General features: G+C 43.5%; 1 protein-coding gene across 1 annotated transcript in view; it reads left to right on the top strand.

Moving 5' to 3' along the window:
- The window catches only part of LOC126270278 (uncharacterized), a 589946-nt gene that overhangs the window by 132992 nt on the left and 437940 nt on the right, over positions 1-19014 (top strand). Inside the window, exon 3 of the mRNA XM_049974059.1 lies at positions 4415-4610. Coding sequence (XP_049830016.1) covers positions 4415-4610 — 196 coding nt within the window. The remainder of the gene's footprint in view (positions 1-4414; positions 4611-19014) is intronic.

The following is a 19014-nucleotide window of genomic DNA, read 5'->3' as shown; positions in this document are numbered from 1 at the left end:
ATTCGCTTCGGTGAATGATATTTGCGAGCTGTATATTGCGTTTTCTTGCAATAAATCACTGTATTCAGTTTCTCCACGCTCCAGTTACTCAGTTTTTAACGGCAACGCCTTGTGAGCAATGCAGTTACCACAAAGTGGTCTTAGATCATCGGCTTGACAGCAGTCTGAGTTTTCTGTACGTACCCATCCTAGATAGAAACCATTTTCGATACCATATTACTGTAATAATTTTTATTTCAGTCTGTTGATCTCTGTGTTCTCTTATAATCAGATACGTGGGTCACTCACCTTGTACATATGTCACTACGAATACGCATCTACATCACACCCGCCATGTGAATAGCAAGATCGCCGCATGAGTATCGTTTCCAGAGCAGTTTTGGATGTGTGTTTGACAGTATGCGGGGGGGGGGGGGGGGGGGGGGCGGTAAGAGGAAGGGATTTCCAAGATCGGTATTCGCATGAAGCAGTCCATGAAGACTGAAAGAAGCTTAAGCAGGTGCTGCATATATTGTTTAACTATTCCGTGGCATGATCTTTACTAGTCTCGGAGGGAGGAAAGTAGAACATCATCATTGTCACTGTGTAATCAACATAGTGAGTGTCCACTATTATTTGTTGGTTAGATTCCAAAATCTGTCTTCCCTTACAGTTTTTAACCCTATAGCCCCGTCAGGTACCCTGGAAGTTATTCTTTGGTGTCCCACCAACACGCCTCTTTTTCTTGTCAATGTTTTTCACATTTTCTTGTACTTACTGTTTCTCCGGAAAAGGTCTCCATTTCTTATCAGTCCACCTTATTTTCAACATCCTTCTGCAGCACCACATCTTAAACGTTCCAATTCTCTTCTTTTTTCTCTTATTCTGAGAAATCTCTCCCTAAAATTCAGGCTGATGTTTGATAGTAGTAAGCTTCTTTTTCCCAGGAATGCCCTCTTTCCCTGTGTTAGTCTGCTTTTTATGTCCTCCCTGCTTCCTCCGTCATGTGTTATTTTGCTCCCAAGATAGAATTTCTGCTGCTCCTAGACACTTTCGCCTTCAACAGTTAACTCTCAGTCAATCGTGGGTTCTTAATAGACTGTTCATTTCTTTCCAGCTCGTCAAGCATTTAGGTTTTATGATGCGTCCTGAACCACTTAGGATGAACGGGTAGTTCCTCGGATATGGACACAGTCCATTTCCTTCTATATCCTTCTCCTGATCCGAGTTCGCCCTCCGTTCCCAACAACCTATTCTAATCTTCGTTTGCTTCCCATTCCCTCATGCAAGACGCCTCTCACTATACTGCACTCCTGAACCAGAAACGTGCGTCATAGCGGAAGGCCACAGTCTACCCACGCAACAGGGTGACTAAGGCCTGCCCGGTATAAAATATGTTCCACTCCATCGCTTGTCATAGAAGCGACCACGTTTGGCCAATATGGTAATTAGAAATCATATCAGTGATTGTAGAACCGTTAGAAATACATTATTTGAATCCTTTTTAACAACCAAGTACAGATATCTCACTCTCAGACCGTTTGCGCCCCTAGCCTTGTAGATACTGGGAACCTCCTCTGATAATGTCTCTATCTTGTCGCTTTAACATGACAGTTAATTGTTTATAGAAGTGCTCGTCGACTCACTTCTTACTCCTTCCTCGTAACGGAACTGAAGTTGTTAACGCGCTTTTATCACTCTTCCGTTTCTCTATTGTCAAAAACCTTGCCATTTCGCCTGTAACCCAACTAAAGGACCTTATTAGGCAATGTTATTTTAAAGAATCGTTACTCTTCCATTGCTTTTCCTTTTGTGCTGGGTTGTGATTGCCAGAATTTGGTTTCTTAAAAGCGTGCCCACGTTGATGGGGTTAATGTCGAACAATCTTGCAGCACAGACCTTGAGAAATGATTAGGATAGCGAGCTGTGTCCGTCAGAAACGAGCCTTTGATCGACGATTTCATTTTTCTTTCACTCTTAACAGTCAGCGTCGGCATGTGCATTTCGAAGGGAAACGGCTCGCGAAATGCTCGTGGCGTGGAAAAACTGCACCGGAGTAGGTATGAGCGAGCGCCGTCGCTATTCAGCGCTCTGGCGTTCTCACTGCGGCTTCGTCGTAAAAACAGGGCGAGGCGGCGAGCGCTGCCGTCGATCGCCCAACCGACCCGCCGTCGATCGTGGCGTCCCGAGTCCATCCACTTCCTTTCCACGGCTTTTCTCTGCTCTGCTCCGCTCTACACAAGCAAGGCTCACTGTCTGCAGCCGCCTCCAGACTCTAAAGGCAACTTTGTTCTCGCCTATCACGTTCTCTACTTACATGCCACTGCTGAGTAAGTCATTCGAATAGTGCCACCATAGATTCCAAAACGGCACCAGTTGATGTCATTGTTTTCAGAGTAGTGCTTCTTTTGAATATCTATATACCGTAAACTCAGCGTATTGTACACTTAAGCCAAGAATCGTTGGATACACTTTATTGTACTGTGCATTAAGCGCTGTTTCACAAACGAATAGCCAGGGGGAAGATAGCATATTCATTTTGCTCTCTTTAAAGAAAAATTTTTAAACTTTCTGTTACCTTCATATAAACACCTACAAAATGTTCATAGACATAAGCCAAACACGCATTCGGGTCAGGAAGCAAACTATTCAGAGCGCATATCAAAGCTAAACAGCTCAGGTAGATACGCAGGAAATGTATTGCCTTTGCTGGTGCTACACGAAGCTTTCTACCCGCTGTGCATCCAGTTTCATTGTCTCTACTTTCCGAGATTTGAAGTTCTCTTAGATTGTTTGCGCATGATGCTATCGTTAACCGTCTAGTAATGTCGACACATGATCAAAGCTAAATACAAAATGATTTAAACAAGATATCTGCCTCGTACGATGAAACTGAACCTGAACATTAGAAAGTGTGAGGTTTTCCATATCAGTACTAAAAATTCCGTCCCGATTTTAATAACACGATGAATCAAACAAAATTGAAAGGTTAAGACTAAAATCAATGGAAAAAGTTGAAAATTTGTGCCGGACCGGTGTTCGAACCCAGGTCTCCACGAAGCCATCCGGACGCAGTGGTCATTGCAACTGCACGGAAGCACTACTAATGTAGTGCCCGTTACCTATAATCCTCGTTACTCGCGGCATTTCGTCGATTCCCGTAAGAGTTCGAGCCTGGTCAGCGTCTGCACTGAAGAGACATTGTCCGTCTCGACACATGCGAATATGTGTGCCAAATGCCGTGAGTAACGAGGATAATGGGCAGAGGGCGCTACATTAGTAATGTGTGGATATTCGAGTATTTGTTCTGTCGAGAGGCTTGGTAGGATATTCCTCGCAGGTGCACTGACCTCTGTGTCCAGAGTGCTTGGTGGTCAGTGCATCTGTTTACTAAACAGGAGACACGGGTTCGAATCCCTGTTTGGTCCAAATTTTCAACTTCAGTCAATGCCCTCCTGCAGACAATGTCTGTAATTCCTTCGTATCGTAATTCATAATGATTGCTGGATCAAAATGGTGTCTGTTCTTTCGCAGATGTCCGAAAGACATTACATATATAAAAAATTTAAAGACTGTCGATTCAGCTAAATACCTAAGGGTTTCAGCTGCGATCAACTTAAACTGGAACGATTACATAAAAAATTTGTTGTTGAAACTAACAGACACTTATTTTTCTTAGAAATACGCTTAGAAGAAGCAGCAGATCTACTAAAGGAACTGTCTGCAACATGCTTGTCCGTGCTCTTCTGGAGTACGGTTGCACGTTATGAGGTCCTTACCAGACTGTATTGACGGAGGACATTGAAAAACTTCACAGAGGAACAACTCGTTTTGTATTGTCGCTTTATAGGGAAGAGAGTGTCACGCATATAATATGCGGGTTCGGGTGGCAAGCAATAAAGCAAAGACGCTTTTCAGTGCGACGAGACCTTTACATAAAATTACAGTCACCGACTGTCTGCTGCTCCAAATAATTAAATATTTTGTTGGCTCCCACCGATTAAGGAAGAAATAACCATTCTGACAAAATATAAATCAAAGCTCATACATAAAGATTTAGGTGTTTATTCTCCCCTGCGCAGTGGAACGGTACAGAAGCGGGTCTTTGAACGCTGTGCGAAACACTGAAGTGTGAATTGCAGACTAATTTTGGAGATGTAGATGTAGAAACACTAACATAAGAAAATTTCGTGTCACTCTAGGAAGCTACAAATCTATATTGTTGCTGCGTGCCTCATAACTGATGAATTACTGATTTATAATTTTATCGTCGCAACAACTAGCAATCTTAAGTATAATGTTTCTAAGATCATAAATATAAATGACTTTCAATGATAGAATACATGTAAAATAGAAGTGACGCACTCTGTAAAGTGATGAAATATACTCGGTGACGCAGTATTTGTAATCAGATATTTTTTCTTTTGCTTTGCAGGTATTATCATATAACGGACTCGGCCATGGAATCAAACACGAAATATTCTTCTTGAACTTGGAAGACGGTTACTTCGGATGCCAGGTGAATGAATCGACCGATGTGCTGCAACTGTACGAACTGTCCAAGCTCTGCGACGGAGTTCCGGACTGTTTCCAGGCATCCGACGAGCTGCGGCGCGAGCTAAAGTGTTCAGGTAAGTCACAGACAGTGTTCTCTCGCCTGTTCGACACTATTTGTGCACTTATCCTTTTCATCGCGGGCAGCAAGCTTTTCGGTAGTTTATACTTTGCCTTAACGTAGTTGAATGCCTAAACCGTAGTTCGTGATGACGAATTCAGGAGTAAACTGCATGTAACTCTGTCAGATCTTCTGGCTACAATTGAGTACATTAATTTTAAATGTGTCCCAGCTGCAACAGAAGCATTACTTCCCAATGGAAACCTGAGGTACACATTTGTTAATGTTCAATCCTTTCATCATGCGGAAGTGCTGCCAACTGTTGTGCATCACTATAAAAATATCAGCAAGTCAATGTAGCAGTGCGCAGCATCTCGTGACCATCAGTACACACAGATTAGCTTGGCCCCCTATATTCCACTGTATAACTGAATATTGTTATTTTACACGGTAATTACTGAATGATCATTTTATTATTTATTAAAATAGATAATATTTCGTAATTAGTTATTTTAGTCCATAGACTGAAGCCAATTGTACGAAGTACGTTTAGGAAACAGGTACTTATTTTTGTATAAATCTTCCATCTAAAATCGTTAAAAAGTCACGTGAGAGTATACCACACAAAGAAAAATTTTCCTTCCTCCAGAAAAAATACAGATCTGAAAGAGCTGAAACAAAATTATGGTTTAATCTTCCATCAACGACCTGGTCTTTAAGAGACGAAACACGAGCTCGGAAGGGGAAAGCACAAGGGAAACAGTCGGCTGTGATCTTTGAAACCATTATTTCAAGAACTGCCTTAATGGATTTAGGGAAATCAGCGAGAAACTACCCGGTAGGCTGCACCGCGATTTGAACCTTCTTCTTCCAACAAGACTCCGGTGTCGTAACACAGCGCCACTTCGCTGGATGGAAACACCGTTTCAAAAAGATCATCATTTCATATTTCACTTCATGGCCATACTTTGTCATTGGTTATACTCACTTATGATTTTGCCTCCAACATTTTTCAGTTTCACCGACGTTAGTAGTAGGCCAATCCTATATTTAAGACGCATGTAAAAGTCAAATATAGGGATACCATTGCTCTTTTCTTTCCGAATTCTTAGTCTTTCGTCTTCTTTGATACCGTTCTAGCGTATTACGTTAAATGTACCTACATAATAATAATGGGATACATACAGCAACCTACGTCATCCGCAGAAAATTTTCGCCTGTAGAGCTCCCTTCATTCCTAAAGTAACTAGTTAATACGCCTCCTTCCTCTTTTAGTAAGACGGTACCACATATTTTATTCTTCGTCTGCCTGGTAGTTTTGATTCAACGCAGCAGTGTGCGTAGTATAAAAGACATCAAATGAGAACGAGACGGATGGAAAGAAGTAAGTGAACTATTTATTATTTCAAAATTAATCGCCATAACTCTTCATACATTTGTTCCATTGTGGGACAAGACGTTTCATGCCTTACGGAAAATTTATATGCCGGTGGAACCATTTTGGCAAGGTTGTTTCGACTACCCTGCAGAAATCTAGCTGGGGAGTCCTTACACACTCTTCATAAAGTACATATCCCCGTGGGATTTCTATATTTTTGAAGCCCTGAAGAAAGACGTTAGTATCCGTCGATTTGCATCTTACGAATAGGTGCACACCCGGGTCTACCATGGTTCCTTAGACAACCACAGATGCTATTCCATGAATGCGTTAGCCTCCTCGTTCCGCAGTGGGACAACTGCATTAACAGTTAAGGTGATTCGTTTTGAAATAATAAATAATTTACTTACTTTTCTGCCATGTGTCTCGTTTTCCTTTGATTGTCCTTATATCAAATGGATAATATACAGTACAGTGACCGCATTTCTGAGAATCCAAGAACACCCCCAGGTGCTGTAATCTGTAACTCGAATGAGACCACTGTCCGGATTAATTGAAGATGAATGTCATGTTACAATCTCGTGGATGAGGGATTGAGTCTCCAAACCGGTTTCCCGCCGTTCAGCGAGCTTTTTTACCGGCTCAGGAGCCATCATTAAGATAACTTATTAGTAAGATACCGTAACGCTATTATTTATGGCCGAGCGAGGTGACACAGATGATACATTGCGCTCGTATTTCCTTTAACATCTTCATATTAATGAAAGATTTGAGCTGTGGTGTACCCAGGTAAAAGTAGAGCTATCACAAGCTTGTGCTCTAGTGCGACCTCTTACGCGCTGCTTCTGTAGACGGGGTCGCTGTCACACGTTAGTGAGGACGAGTTCTTTGTAAATTTGACTATTCTGGAATCACTGAAATCTCGAGCCCTTGAATTCTTATTTCGTTAGCTCCTGCCCTTTTGGGTGCTTCAGTTTATTTCTCAGGCAGAGTATTTTGTGTTTGCGGTTTTGTTCGTTACGGTATTGCATTGGTTAGCAGCAAAAGAATAACAAACAAATTAGGTCATTCTTGCGAGCTATGCCGCTTTGAACCACGTGCTGTTCCATATTTGGAATTACATCACGTAAAAAAGAATTACTGAAATGTGTACCTCTTATTTCGTTGTAAAGTCGTGTAGATCTCAATAAACGTATATCAAATTAAACAGCGATAAGGATTAACCAAAAAGATATATAGGCAGGAAGAGGGGGTTGCAATGTTGAAGACTGCCCTGGGAGCCAGTAACGCCATAGCTATGTCAGTAATGACGAATTCCTGAAATCTGAGGCTTCTATTTGTCGGGATGCACTGTAGTGGCTCGGTTTCCAATGACGCAGTGAGGAAGAGCAAGTGGCGGATGCGCCGCCTCCCCTGCATCCTGCATCCTGTCGCCGTCGCTTGGTATTCGGACGGCGTGGCCATTGTTCCTCGCTGGTCCAGACCGGAGGCGGCGACGTGCGACGTGCGACGTGCGACGTGCCGGCACGCCTTTGTCTTCCGGCGGGCAGCTGCCGTTACGCCGGCCGCGCCAAAATGATCGCATCGTAACGGGTCCGCGCCTTATATAAGGTGTCTGCTCTTCCTTCCGCATCGCCCGTGTCCACACCCGTCAATCGCTCTCCTCGCACCCGTTCGTACCTCTCACGCACCACCACGCTACGGCAATTCCATTTCTAGAAAATTACGATTGTGTGTCACAGAACATCGATTCGCTCTTTTGGGTGATTGACGTTCACGGTTCAGACGGAGCGTTGCCTCTGGAGCGACAGTTATTGACACCGTTATGACGCTGAGCTGCTGATTTTAGGAAGGATAATTAGCATCAGGATCAAGCCATCTATCTATCAGTGCAGCTCCTCCATCAGAATGGTAGCTTTGTATAGTAATGCCTTAGCCAACAAGCAAAAATGCAGAAAACTTTTTTGATTCGAAGCATAAAAGAAAAACTTTGCTCAAGCAACTTTGCCTGTCCATCATTTACATGGTTATTACGCGTTAAATGAAAGAAACCTCAACTTCCCGGCGACAGAATGAAATCAGTCACTGATACGAATTGTAAACACATTCTTCCTCACAAAATAATGATTAGAGCAGCAAATATCTGTGACGAACGGTCACACGGGTGGATTAACGTTGCCAGTGTTGTGAACAATGCGTCAGATGATTAATCAGCAGTGTGAAGCATCAGGCAGAATGCCGCGTGTTCGCATGAGAGAACGTTATCAACACTTGACGAAGTCTGAAAGGGGCATGATTGTGGATCTGCAAGTGGCCAGCCAGCTGAACTGTGCAGTATACCCTTATGAGAGGCGTTTTAATGTGACAGTGACCCTATACAACTGAATGAGAACTTGAAAAACTAAACGTGTCTTCAGGCCTGTCTTCAACCAAGTCTGACCACACTATGGAATTTTCCTGTTGTGCACCAAGCTCATCGTAACCGTTCCACATCTACTCTTGCCATCCGGGTACAAGTAATGGTAACAAATACCCTTGTCATTTCGTGCCACTGAAGACTAGTAGAAGGTGAGCTTCTGAATGGACGTCTGATGCGTAGGCTGCCATTATCACCCAGGACAGGCGGCCACCTGTAAAGTAGTGACGAGCGCCATGACGTCATTTTCAGCCATAAGCGACAGTTCTGCGCTACATCGGATGACGACTGGTTGCCTTATGGCGTGCAGAGGGCACAGGAGCCAACTTTCTGGAGAGACATCTGCTGTTATCCCTAGAATCCATGCCTGGGGAGCCATGATTCAGGGAACTCTGACGACACAGCAGTACGTCGGAGATTGTTTACGTCCTCGGGAGACTGTGTAATAGAACAGTCTTCAGACACAGCAAAACTCATCCTCATGCGGCATTTGTGTCTATAAACTGCCTACATAACATTGGGGTTGACAAGGAAGGTCCTTCAACCCGTCACCAATGAATAGAACTTCTGTGTCACCACTTCCAGAACATCGAGAGTCAAATGTTCAAATGCATGGGAATTCATAAGCGACGAAATTGCTGCGGTCATCGGTCCCTAGACTTACACACTACTTAAACTAACTTATGCTAAGAACAGCACACACACCCGTGCGCGAGGGAGGACTCGAACCCCCGGCGGGAGGAGCCGCGCAGTCCGTGACATGGCGCCTCAAACTGCGCGGCCACGCCGCGCGGCCATCGAGTCAGTTCCAATACTTGTTGGTCAATTTGTCTCTGGAGGATGACCTCTTTACCAACCAAATCATCGCACTCGTTTAGGCCCACAGGGTTGAAGCGTCCTCTTCATAAGAGACCTGCAGTGACTTTATGAAGCCACTTTCGTTGCCCATTTGACTAGATTTTCTGATCAGTGAAAGAAAACTACATAACCTTTCAAAGTGGGAAGTTTAATTTCAGTTCCCCCTCTACCTGTAGAAGCTTAACTTTTTTGTCACTGAGCGTATTTAGAAAATTTGAAAGAATTTTCGGAATCGCGACACACGTCAGGATTCCAGCATGGATCCAAGGATCTCTGAGTAATTTGCATACGAAAGTGATTATCTGCATCAGTAAGAACAAACTTGCCCAGTTACTGTAGCCGAGAAAATGTAAAAGAGTTGCTTGTCACTCTCCGCAAAAACAGCATTATCACGATAAAATGAAGTACAATGCAAGGCGAATTAAAAATTTAAACAGTATTATGCCACCGTTGCTTTTAAATCTTTTAGTCAGGAACAGATATGTGTCGCAAAGCTCTGGAACTTCGGAGAGAACCAAGCGCCACACCTTTCCACGCTTCACAGGCATACAGGTGTTGAAAAAAACGTGGTAACATCAAAAACCCAATACAGTACCATTACCAATACAGTGTAGGAAAATCTTTGGCATTCAAAACACCTTGCTGTCGTCTCGGAATAGATAAATACAGATCCTGTATGGTTTCCAAGGGAATCTCACACCGTTCTTCCTGTAAATTAGTATCAAGTTTAGGTAACGATGATGGAGGTGGACAGTGATCACGAACCATTTTCTCCAAAGCAGGCCACGAAGGCTCAAAAATATTGAACCCTGGTGACTAAGGCGGCCAGGGGAATGCGACAATTCATCCTAGCGCTCGCAAAACAGCTTTCTGAACAGTGGCCCTGTCGTGTTGGAATACAGCATCACCACTGGGGTTACTTTCATCCATTGCTGCACTGTTCAGGATTCATTGCTTCGCCACCGCGTTATCCTGTTACAAGAATTTGCTTCACTGAAGTGTGGTTTTGGAATTTCAGCTCGCCCTGAAATTCTCGACTGGTCGATCTCTCTTTATCTTGTTTTGATGCTGACAGGACCGCGAGTGCGAGATTCAGATCTGTAGCATTTATCGTCATAAACCTCCTCAATGACCGTCCGTCACGATCCCTCAACACACTCATTCGTCCACGTTGTCACTTTGCGAATGATTTTTTTCCCGATTTCTCTGTATGCAGTACAAATCTTGTATACGGTGCCTCTTGAAACACCTAACTTGTCGGCTGTCTTGGCTACTTAACCAACAGTTTACTTAACTCCGACATAATGCACGCACAGCTGTACAGAAAATTGATCTGATCACGACCGACACCTGCAACGTATTGCGGATAATGCATAGCTGCCGTCTCTGGTAAAGCACAGCAGTGCAACGTGCAGGTTTGGCTATCATATGCATTTATGTTCAAGCAGCGATTTCTCACCGTTTACTGCCAAACAGAGAATACATATTCAGAAGATATCGTTGGTGCTAGACACAACTAGCTCTTTGTTCTCACAAAATAAAGACTGCTATCGACAGGAGATGTTAAATTGATCCATGTTTTTAGATTTCCAGAAGCCTTTTGACAGCGTCCCTCACAAGCAATTTCTGATCACACTGCATGGCTACAGAATATCGCCTCAGATGTAAGGCTGGATTCGTGGTTTCGTTCAGACAGGCCACAGTTCCCGCGGAAAGTTACCGAGTAAAACGAAAGTAATAAATGCCCTCTGCTGTTCCTGATCTATATAAAGTAATATAACCCATATGCTGTTCTTGATCTATACAAAAGATTTAGGAGGTAATTTGAACAGCCCTCTAAGACTGTTTGCAGGTGATGCCATCATTACCGTCTTATAAAGTCATCAGATGATCAATGACAAAATGATTTATGCGTATGGTGCGAAAAGTGGCAAATAATGAAAAGCGCGATGTCATCCACAAGAGTACTTATAGGAATTTACTAAATTTCGGTACACGACAAATCATTCAAATCTATAGACTATAAATTCAAGTAAATACTTAGGGAATACAATTACGAGTAACTTAAATTGAAACGGTCACATAGATAATGTAGTAGGGAAAGCAAACCAAAGACTGCGTTTCATTAGCAGAACAGTTAGAAAATGCAGCTGGGCTGCTGTAAAGACTGGTTACACTTCGCTTGTCCGTCCACTTCTGGGGTATTGCAGTGCGGTGTGGGATCCGCATCAGATAGGATTGACGGAGGACATCGAGAAATTTCCAAGAAGGGTAGCTCGTTTTGTATTATCGCGAAATAGGGTAGAGATACGGATGTGATACGCGAATTAAGGTAGCAATCATTAAAACAAAGGCGTTTTTCGTTACGGCATTATATTGTCAAAAAATTTCTATCACTACCTTTCTTCTCAGAGTGTGAAAATATTCTGTTGGTGCCCACTTACAAGGGAGAAATGATTATCATAATAAAATGAGAGAATTCAGAGCTCTCACAGAAAGGTTAAGGGTTGTTTTTTCCCACGTGCCATTCTGGAGCGGTAGAGAAATAGCTAGAAGGTGGTTCGATGGCATTTAATTGTGAACTGCAGAACCATCATTTAGATGTAGATGACTTCCATATTTTTGACCAGCCCCGGTATTATCATTCACGACTCTTGGTCTCAGCAGTAACGCGCAGCTTTTAGCAACGAGAGAAATACAAAATATCGTTGATTTCAGCGACGTGTCTTTGATAGGGCAGGAACTGCAAGACACATGTCAAGAGTTGTCCGGTATAGACGCCGCCTCTAGAAAACTGCCTCGATAATATGAGACGATGACGTATGTACTGAAGACAGCGGAGCAGACAGCAGTGCTCTCGGCTGGATGACGTAAGGCGACCTGTTGGGAGGGTGTCCCGGGCCGGTGGGCAGGAAGCGGGCTGCGTGCTGTGGCGGGCGAGGCGAGGCGTCATTACGGAGACGGCGGGCAGGTAACGGGACGCGGGTTCAGCAGCCGCGCAGCGCCCGCGCTGCTCCTTACTCGCAGCCGCTTCCCGTGCACTGTGCGTGCGCCCACTCCTTCGACAGCCGGCACTGTGCACACTCGCAAATACTTCAGCGGGCAAGAGCAGTACCCAGGCCGATTCAGTCATGCCGCAATGCACTATGCACTGCACCACATCCATTCGAGAACAGCTTTGGAAAACATGACACATACGTGTCTCCAGAACGACACTATCTATCCGTTACTCTATCCAAATATTACAAACTTCATGTTCCGGCCCCGAGGACGACACTAAGTCACCTGGCCGTGGCAACATCCTCTGCCAATGACGTCACTCGCATGCGGTATCGTGGGGTATGTCGCTGGCACAGCACTCTCCCAACTGTTTTCAACTTTACAGTTCGAGCTGTTACTTCTCGTTCAATTTGTCTGTCTATTGGCATCACGAAGCTGAGTACACACTGGGCCATTTCTCCTAGCCAAGTAAAAATTCCTTTCAGTGCCAGGAATTAAACCCGGATCCTCCACATGGGAGTCAAACGTGCTGATCGTTCAGCTTGGGAGGTGGACCCACTTTCATTAGTAGCGCATTAAAAAAATATGCCGTTTGAAGTGGTACACCAATTGTTTACGTCCCTTTTTGAGTCAAAGATTAGCACTCTACCAGAAAACGAGGAATAGGCAAACTTGTACGCAAGGCGGTGCTGCCGAAGATATAGATATGAGAGCCCATGCGGTATTGTGCGGTTTCGCTAGCTACTCTCGTGATAGGACAATGTACTGACGCTGATTTGCCGATCGTTGTTTTCTTCAGATGAGCAAACAAGTGTCAGCAGAATACATGACTCTCGGTAACTGTAGAGCAAATTAAACATCGAAATCATTAAATATGGTTCACACAGTGCAGAATTACATTCCATTGCTGGTCCGTGGTTAGTAGACTGGACTCGCATTCGGGAGAACGATGCAATCGGGCAATCCACATTTAGGTTTCCCAAAAAAATGGTTCAAATGTCTCTGAGCACTATGGGACTTAACAGCTGTGGTCATCAGTCCCCTAGAACTTAAAACTACTTAAACCTAACTAACCTAAGGACATCACACACTTGCATACCCGAGGCAGGATTCGAACCTGCGACCGTAGCGCTATCGCCGTTCCAGACTGAAGCGCCTAGAATCGCTTACGTTTCCCGTGACTTCGCTAAATCACTCCAGGCAAATGCTGGTACGGCTCCTTTGAAAATGCGCGTCCGATTTCCTTCCCCATTCTTAAAAACATCCCGCGCTTGTGATGCGTCTCTAACGGCCTCGATGTCGACGGGACGTTAAAGGCTAGTCTTCATTCCTCCTCGGATTTCACTGATTTCTTGTGAATAAGTCATAAATAAATCTCCAGTTCATATTTCCGATTTCACTGCGACTATAATTGGAATCATTTATTAATGTTTTCTCGTATCTCACTCAACATTAGCACGTCTAGATACTGACAGATAAGTATAAAAAATATGATAGGAGAGTTTTCACTCAGTATTGTGTTTAGCGCCGATAATCAAGTCATTACCAAAGATTACACTGCATCGTAAAACCGGACAACATTACGACTACCGTCTTGGGCCAAATATAAAATTTTACAAATACGGCGGTGGATGAAATCTTTTTTACAAAAAGTATCATCGAGGCTGCGGTCGTGAGCGGAACCAGGACTGCGTTAAATTTGTGTGGAATAATACGAGAGGTTTTAAATAAGTAGGGCAACACATTTTTTTTCTGTAAGCAGGTTGATTTCGTTCAGAATTCCAATAAACCATATTATTCTCCACTCTTCTGGCTGCAAAACACTATTTTTGAACATAATCTCCGTTCATTTCGACGGCATTACGTCTGCATTATATCATTCTACTGATCGACGTAGGATCCAACGTCTTGTTACTTCAATAACGTCCAGCTGAGCATTAAGTGTTTCATTGTGATACGTTGATCATTCGAATCAGAGTGTCCACACGTTCCAAGATTTCAGGTGTCACAGCTGTGCGCGGCCGGCCGGCACGCTAAACATCGGACAGGTTTGCACGACCTGGTTGCGATGATGACAGACGCCTCGCACAATGACTCACCGCGCTTTTGTTCACCGCCAGGTCTCCGTAGACCTCCTGCATCCGCATATGAATACCTGCACCAAACGAAACACAGTGACACCTCTCTGCTTGGGACGTACGTCTGTTACAGCCGCCAGTTTGAAGGCTACATATAGTGCCCCCACCTACCAGAATTTCATGAAACTATAAGCGCTGAAGCAGAAACATTCCCCCGTGTCCCACAACAAATTCGGCATTTTTCAATCGAAATAGGCAGAGAAAAAAAGTGTTGGATCACTTATTGAATGCATCTTGTAATTGCTTTCAGATCATCAAGAGAACTATCGTTTTTGGTAAAAGGTACACCGTTCCGAGAGCTCAACTTTTACATCAAATAGTCATATTCTTATTGAGTGCTTTAGGAATCAAATAATAACTATCATATTTGTATGTGATTCAGATGAATAATGTATGCTGAAAACTAACTCTCAAAGATGACAAAAATCATGTCTGACAGCAGAAAATAGCATAATGAATAGAGTTTGATCGTGTACCGGTGTAATGTATTTCAAAATACTTTCTAAATTAATGCCGAAAACGGAAGGGATTTGTTAACCAGTTAAGTATCAGTCACAAAGAGAAGTGCACGGCATGTTAGTCGGTGTAGCAAGGACTGAGCCGGGACGGCAGGAGTTCCCGCGAAAGCCGCGCTATCAATGAACGTAACGGCCGAGGCGCCGCGGAACGCGTAGTGCCGTAAGTGAGCCGCGTGTAGCCGAGAAAGCACGTGCGTAACTAGCGGGAGAAAGCGTTTTCGCGCTTAACTGCGCCGCGGCGCAGGCGGCAGTTCTTCTGCCCGCGACGGATTCCGCAACGCGGGCACGCGGCAGCCGGCAACTGGCAGCCGCCGCGCTAACCCACAGGCGGCAGAGGGACTCGACAGCGCGCCGCGCCACACGGCTCAGATGCGAGGGGCGCCTGGCTCAGCCATCCAGCTCTCCCACCCTGTTAGAGCCAGCCTGCATAATCTGGGTCCCGGTATGTGCGCGGATGTAGGTTTTTAATTTATCTTTAGTATGCAAAAGACTTGGATTCTGAGCTGAACAGAAAGGATTTCGGGTCATCAGTCTCCTCTGTGCAAAACCTTTTCATCTGCAACTTACGTCATCAATTATTTTTTGGATTGGCTCCAATCTCCGTACTCCGCTACAGTATCTACTGCCGACAGCTCCTTCGAGTACCATGGAAATTATTCCCTAATGCCTTAACAGATGTCCCATCATCTTGTCCCTTCTTCTTTTCAGTGTTTTCCATATGTTTCTTAACTCGCTGTACCTTGTCACTCCGCCAAATTTTCAACATTCTTATGTAGTACCACATCTTCCATTCTTTTATTTTCCTTTTCTCAGGTCTCACTACAATGCTGTGCTCCAAACGAACATTCTCAGAAATGTCTTCCTCAAATTAAGGCCTGTGTTTCATACTAGCAGACTTCTCTTGGCCGGGAATGCCCTTTTTGCCAGTGTTAGCCTGCTTTCCTTTACTCCTTGCTCCGTCTGTCATGGATAGGTAACATTTCCTTAACTTAATCTACTTCGTGAACCCCAATTCCGATGTTAAGTTTCTCGCTATTCTAATTTATACTGCTTCTCATTACTTTCGTCCTCCTTTGATTTGCTGTCAATCCATATTCTGTGCTCATTAGACTGGCAATTCCATTCAAGACATTGGTTTTCACTTTCACCGAGGGCTGCCATGTCATCAGCGAATGTCATCATTGATATACTTTCACCCTGAATTTTAATCCCACATTTGAAAAATGTTCAAATGTGTGTGAAATCTTATGTGACTTAACTGCTAAGGTCATCAGTCCCTAATCGTACCCACTACGTAACCTAAATTAGCCTAAGGACAAACACACACACCCATGCCCGAGGGAGGACTCGAACCTCCGCCGGGACCAACCGCACACCCACTTTTGAAACTTTCCTTCATTTCCCTCATTAGTCCTCCTTTTTTAGTGTTTTCCAATTGTTTCTTAACTCGCCGTAGGTGCGAAAGACTGCACCCCTGTCCTTCATCCTTTTCAGTGGATAGTGTCTTGAAAAGATGATAAACTGTGGACACCAACAAAAGTAAAACAATCGCAATATGATGTAGTCAAATTAAATCAATCGACGCTCAGGGAATTAGATTAGGAAGTGAGCCACTAAAAATAGTGGATATATTTAGCTATTTGCTCAGTAGAATACGTGACTGTCAGAACTGGACAGGATATAAAATGTAGATTGCTTTTAATTACTGTGAACTGTTACTCAAGGGATGGTAAAAGAAAGAATTATATCGACCACGACCTCCCACCTACGCTTTTAAACTAAACTGAACAACCGTCTTGGAAGCCTTCGTTGTAATGCCAAAAGCAAATCTGAAATAGTAATAACACAAAAGTAGCTCCGCGATCAGCACCAGAGGACTCAGCAATACAGACTGGCCACCTTGACGTTACCGAATGGTGTGATCCGGTTGTGCTCCCATCCGTCGTCAGCTTTACTGGCTTTTAGCCGCCACTTTTCATTCAAGTAATTGTTTAATTGGCATCCCGGGGCTGAGTGGGTTCCTTCGCAGTGCTCCCGCCAAGAAAAAGTCCTTGGTAGCACCGAAAATGGAGCCCGGGTCTACTGAAGCGTATTCAGACATCTAAGGTAGTGAGACGTTTATTTTACTAATTAATTGGTGCCTGAAATAAGTAGACTGATCCAGACAACTTTTGTAGCTATATCATTTTATCTCTATCCTCTAGAGACATCGGTTTTTAAATATAATGTCCAAAAATTGATCTGTGAAAGAAAGAATATCACGTTCGAATTCCTTAAAATTTGTATAGAAAACCTAGTTGCTTCTGGTATCATGGCACTTTCTACCAACGACATAAACTCTCCCGGATTTAATCGAGTTTATTGGCAATCATCTGAGGTTTAGACTCTGAAAGTATAATTCGCCCATATTGAAATTATTTATATTACCTGTGGGGCATTGATTGCAATGTCATGTTTTATTACTGCAGCGGAAATGAAGTAGAGGTGGGCGAGATATACAGACAGGTGACTGAATGTTTGATGTTCAAAAGAGATTCTTGGCTGATTATTAAGAGGTAGTAAAAAGAATAGACGACGTAATGGAAGATGGGAGTAGGATATCAGAAGAGGATAATGTATGGAAAAGTCTTGAAGGACCCTTAATGGATGTAATTTGCTGCAGCTGCTGCTCCTGATGGTGATGATGACGAATTCGAATTCTATTGATTTCATTATCTTCTTCTGTTTTTGCTCTTTCTGCATCCATTCTGGTTCTACATTGTAGTTTAGCAATGGGTCCGAGCCAGTGAGGGCACTTAGTAGGAGAGTCTGCAAGTATTTGGAATTCACTCTTCACATACAGGGTTGTTGTTGTTGTGGTCTTCAGTACTGAGACTGGTTTGATGCAGCTCTCCATGCTACTCTATCCTGTGCAAGCTTCTTCATCTCCCAGTACCTACTGCAACCTACCTCCTTCTGAATCTGCTTGGTGTATTCATCTCTTGGTCTCCCTCTACGATTTATACTCTCCACGCTGCCCTCCAATACTAAATTGGTTATCCCTTAATGCCTCAGAACATGTCCTGCAAACCGATCCCTTCTTCTAGTCTAGTTGTGCCGCAAACATCTCTTCTCCCCAATCCTGTTCAGTTCCTCCTCATTAGTTACATGATCTACCCATCTAATCTTCAGCATTCTTCTGTAACACCACATTTCGAAAGCTTCTATTTTCTTCTTGTCCAAACTATTTATCGTCCATGTTTCACTTCCATACATGGCTGCACTCCATACAAATACTTTCAGATATGTCTTCCTGATACTTAAATCTATACTTGATGTTAACAAATTTCTCTTCTTCAGAAACGCTTTCGTTGCCATTGCCAGTCTACATTTTATATCCTCTCTACTTCGACCATTATCAGTTATTTTGCTCCCCAAATAGCAAAACTCCTTTACTACTTTAAGTGTCTCATTTCGTAATCTAATTCCCTCAGCATCACCCGACTTAATTCGACTACATTCCATTATCCTCGTTTTTCTTTTGTTGATGATCATCTTATATCCTCCCTTCAAGACACTGTCCATTCCATTCAACTGCTCTTCCAAGTCCTTTGCTGTCTCTCACAGAATTACAATGTCATCGGCGAACCTCAAAGTTTTTATTTCTTCTCCATGGATTTTAATTCCTGCTCCGAATTTTTCTTTTGTTTCCTTTACTTCTTGCTCAATATACAGATTGAATAACATCGGGGAGAGGCTACAACCCTGTCTCACTCCCTTCCCAACCACTGCCTCCCTTTCATGTCCCTCGACTCTTATAACTGCCATCTGGTTTCTGTACAAATTGTAAATAGCCTTTCGCTCCCTGTATTTTACGCCTGCCACCTTCAGAATTTGAAAGAGAGTATTCTAGTCAACATTGTAAAAAGCTTTCTGTAAGTCTACAAATGCTAGAAACGTAGGTTTGCCTTTCCTTAATCTAGCTTCTAAGGTAAGTCGTAGGGTCAGTATTGCCTCACGTGTTCCAGTATTTTTACGGAATCCAAACTGATCTTCCCCGAGGTCGGCTCTACTAATTTTTCCATTCGTCTGTAAAGAATTCGTGTTAGTATTTTGCAGCAGTGACTTATGAA

The sequence above is a fragment of the Schistocerca gregaria genome, chromosome 1 (genome assembly GCF_023897955.1).
Source record: "Schistocerca gregaria isolate iqSchGreg1 chromosome 1, iqSchGreg1.2, whole genome shotgun sequence".
In the NCBI taxonomy this organism is placed as follows: Eukaryota; Metazoa; Arthropoda; class Insecta; order Orthoptera; family Acrididae; genus Schistocerca; species Schistocerca gregaria.
This window is presented reverse-complemented; position numbering and strand designations above follow the sequence as displayed.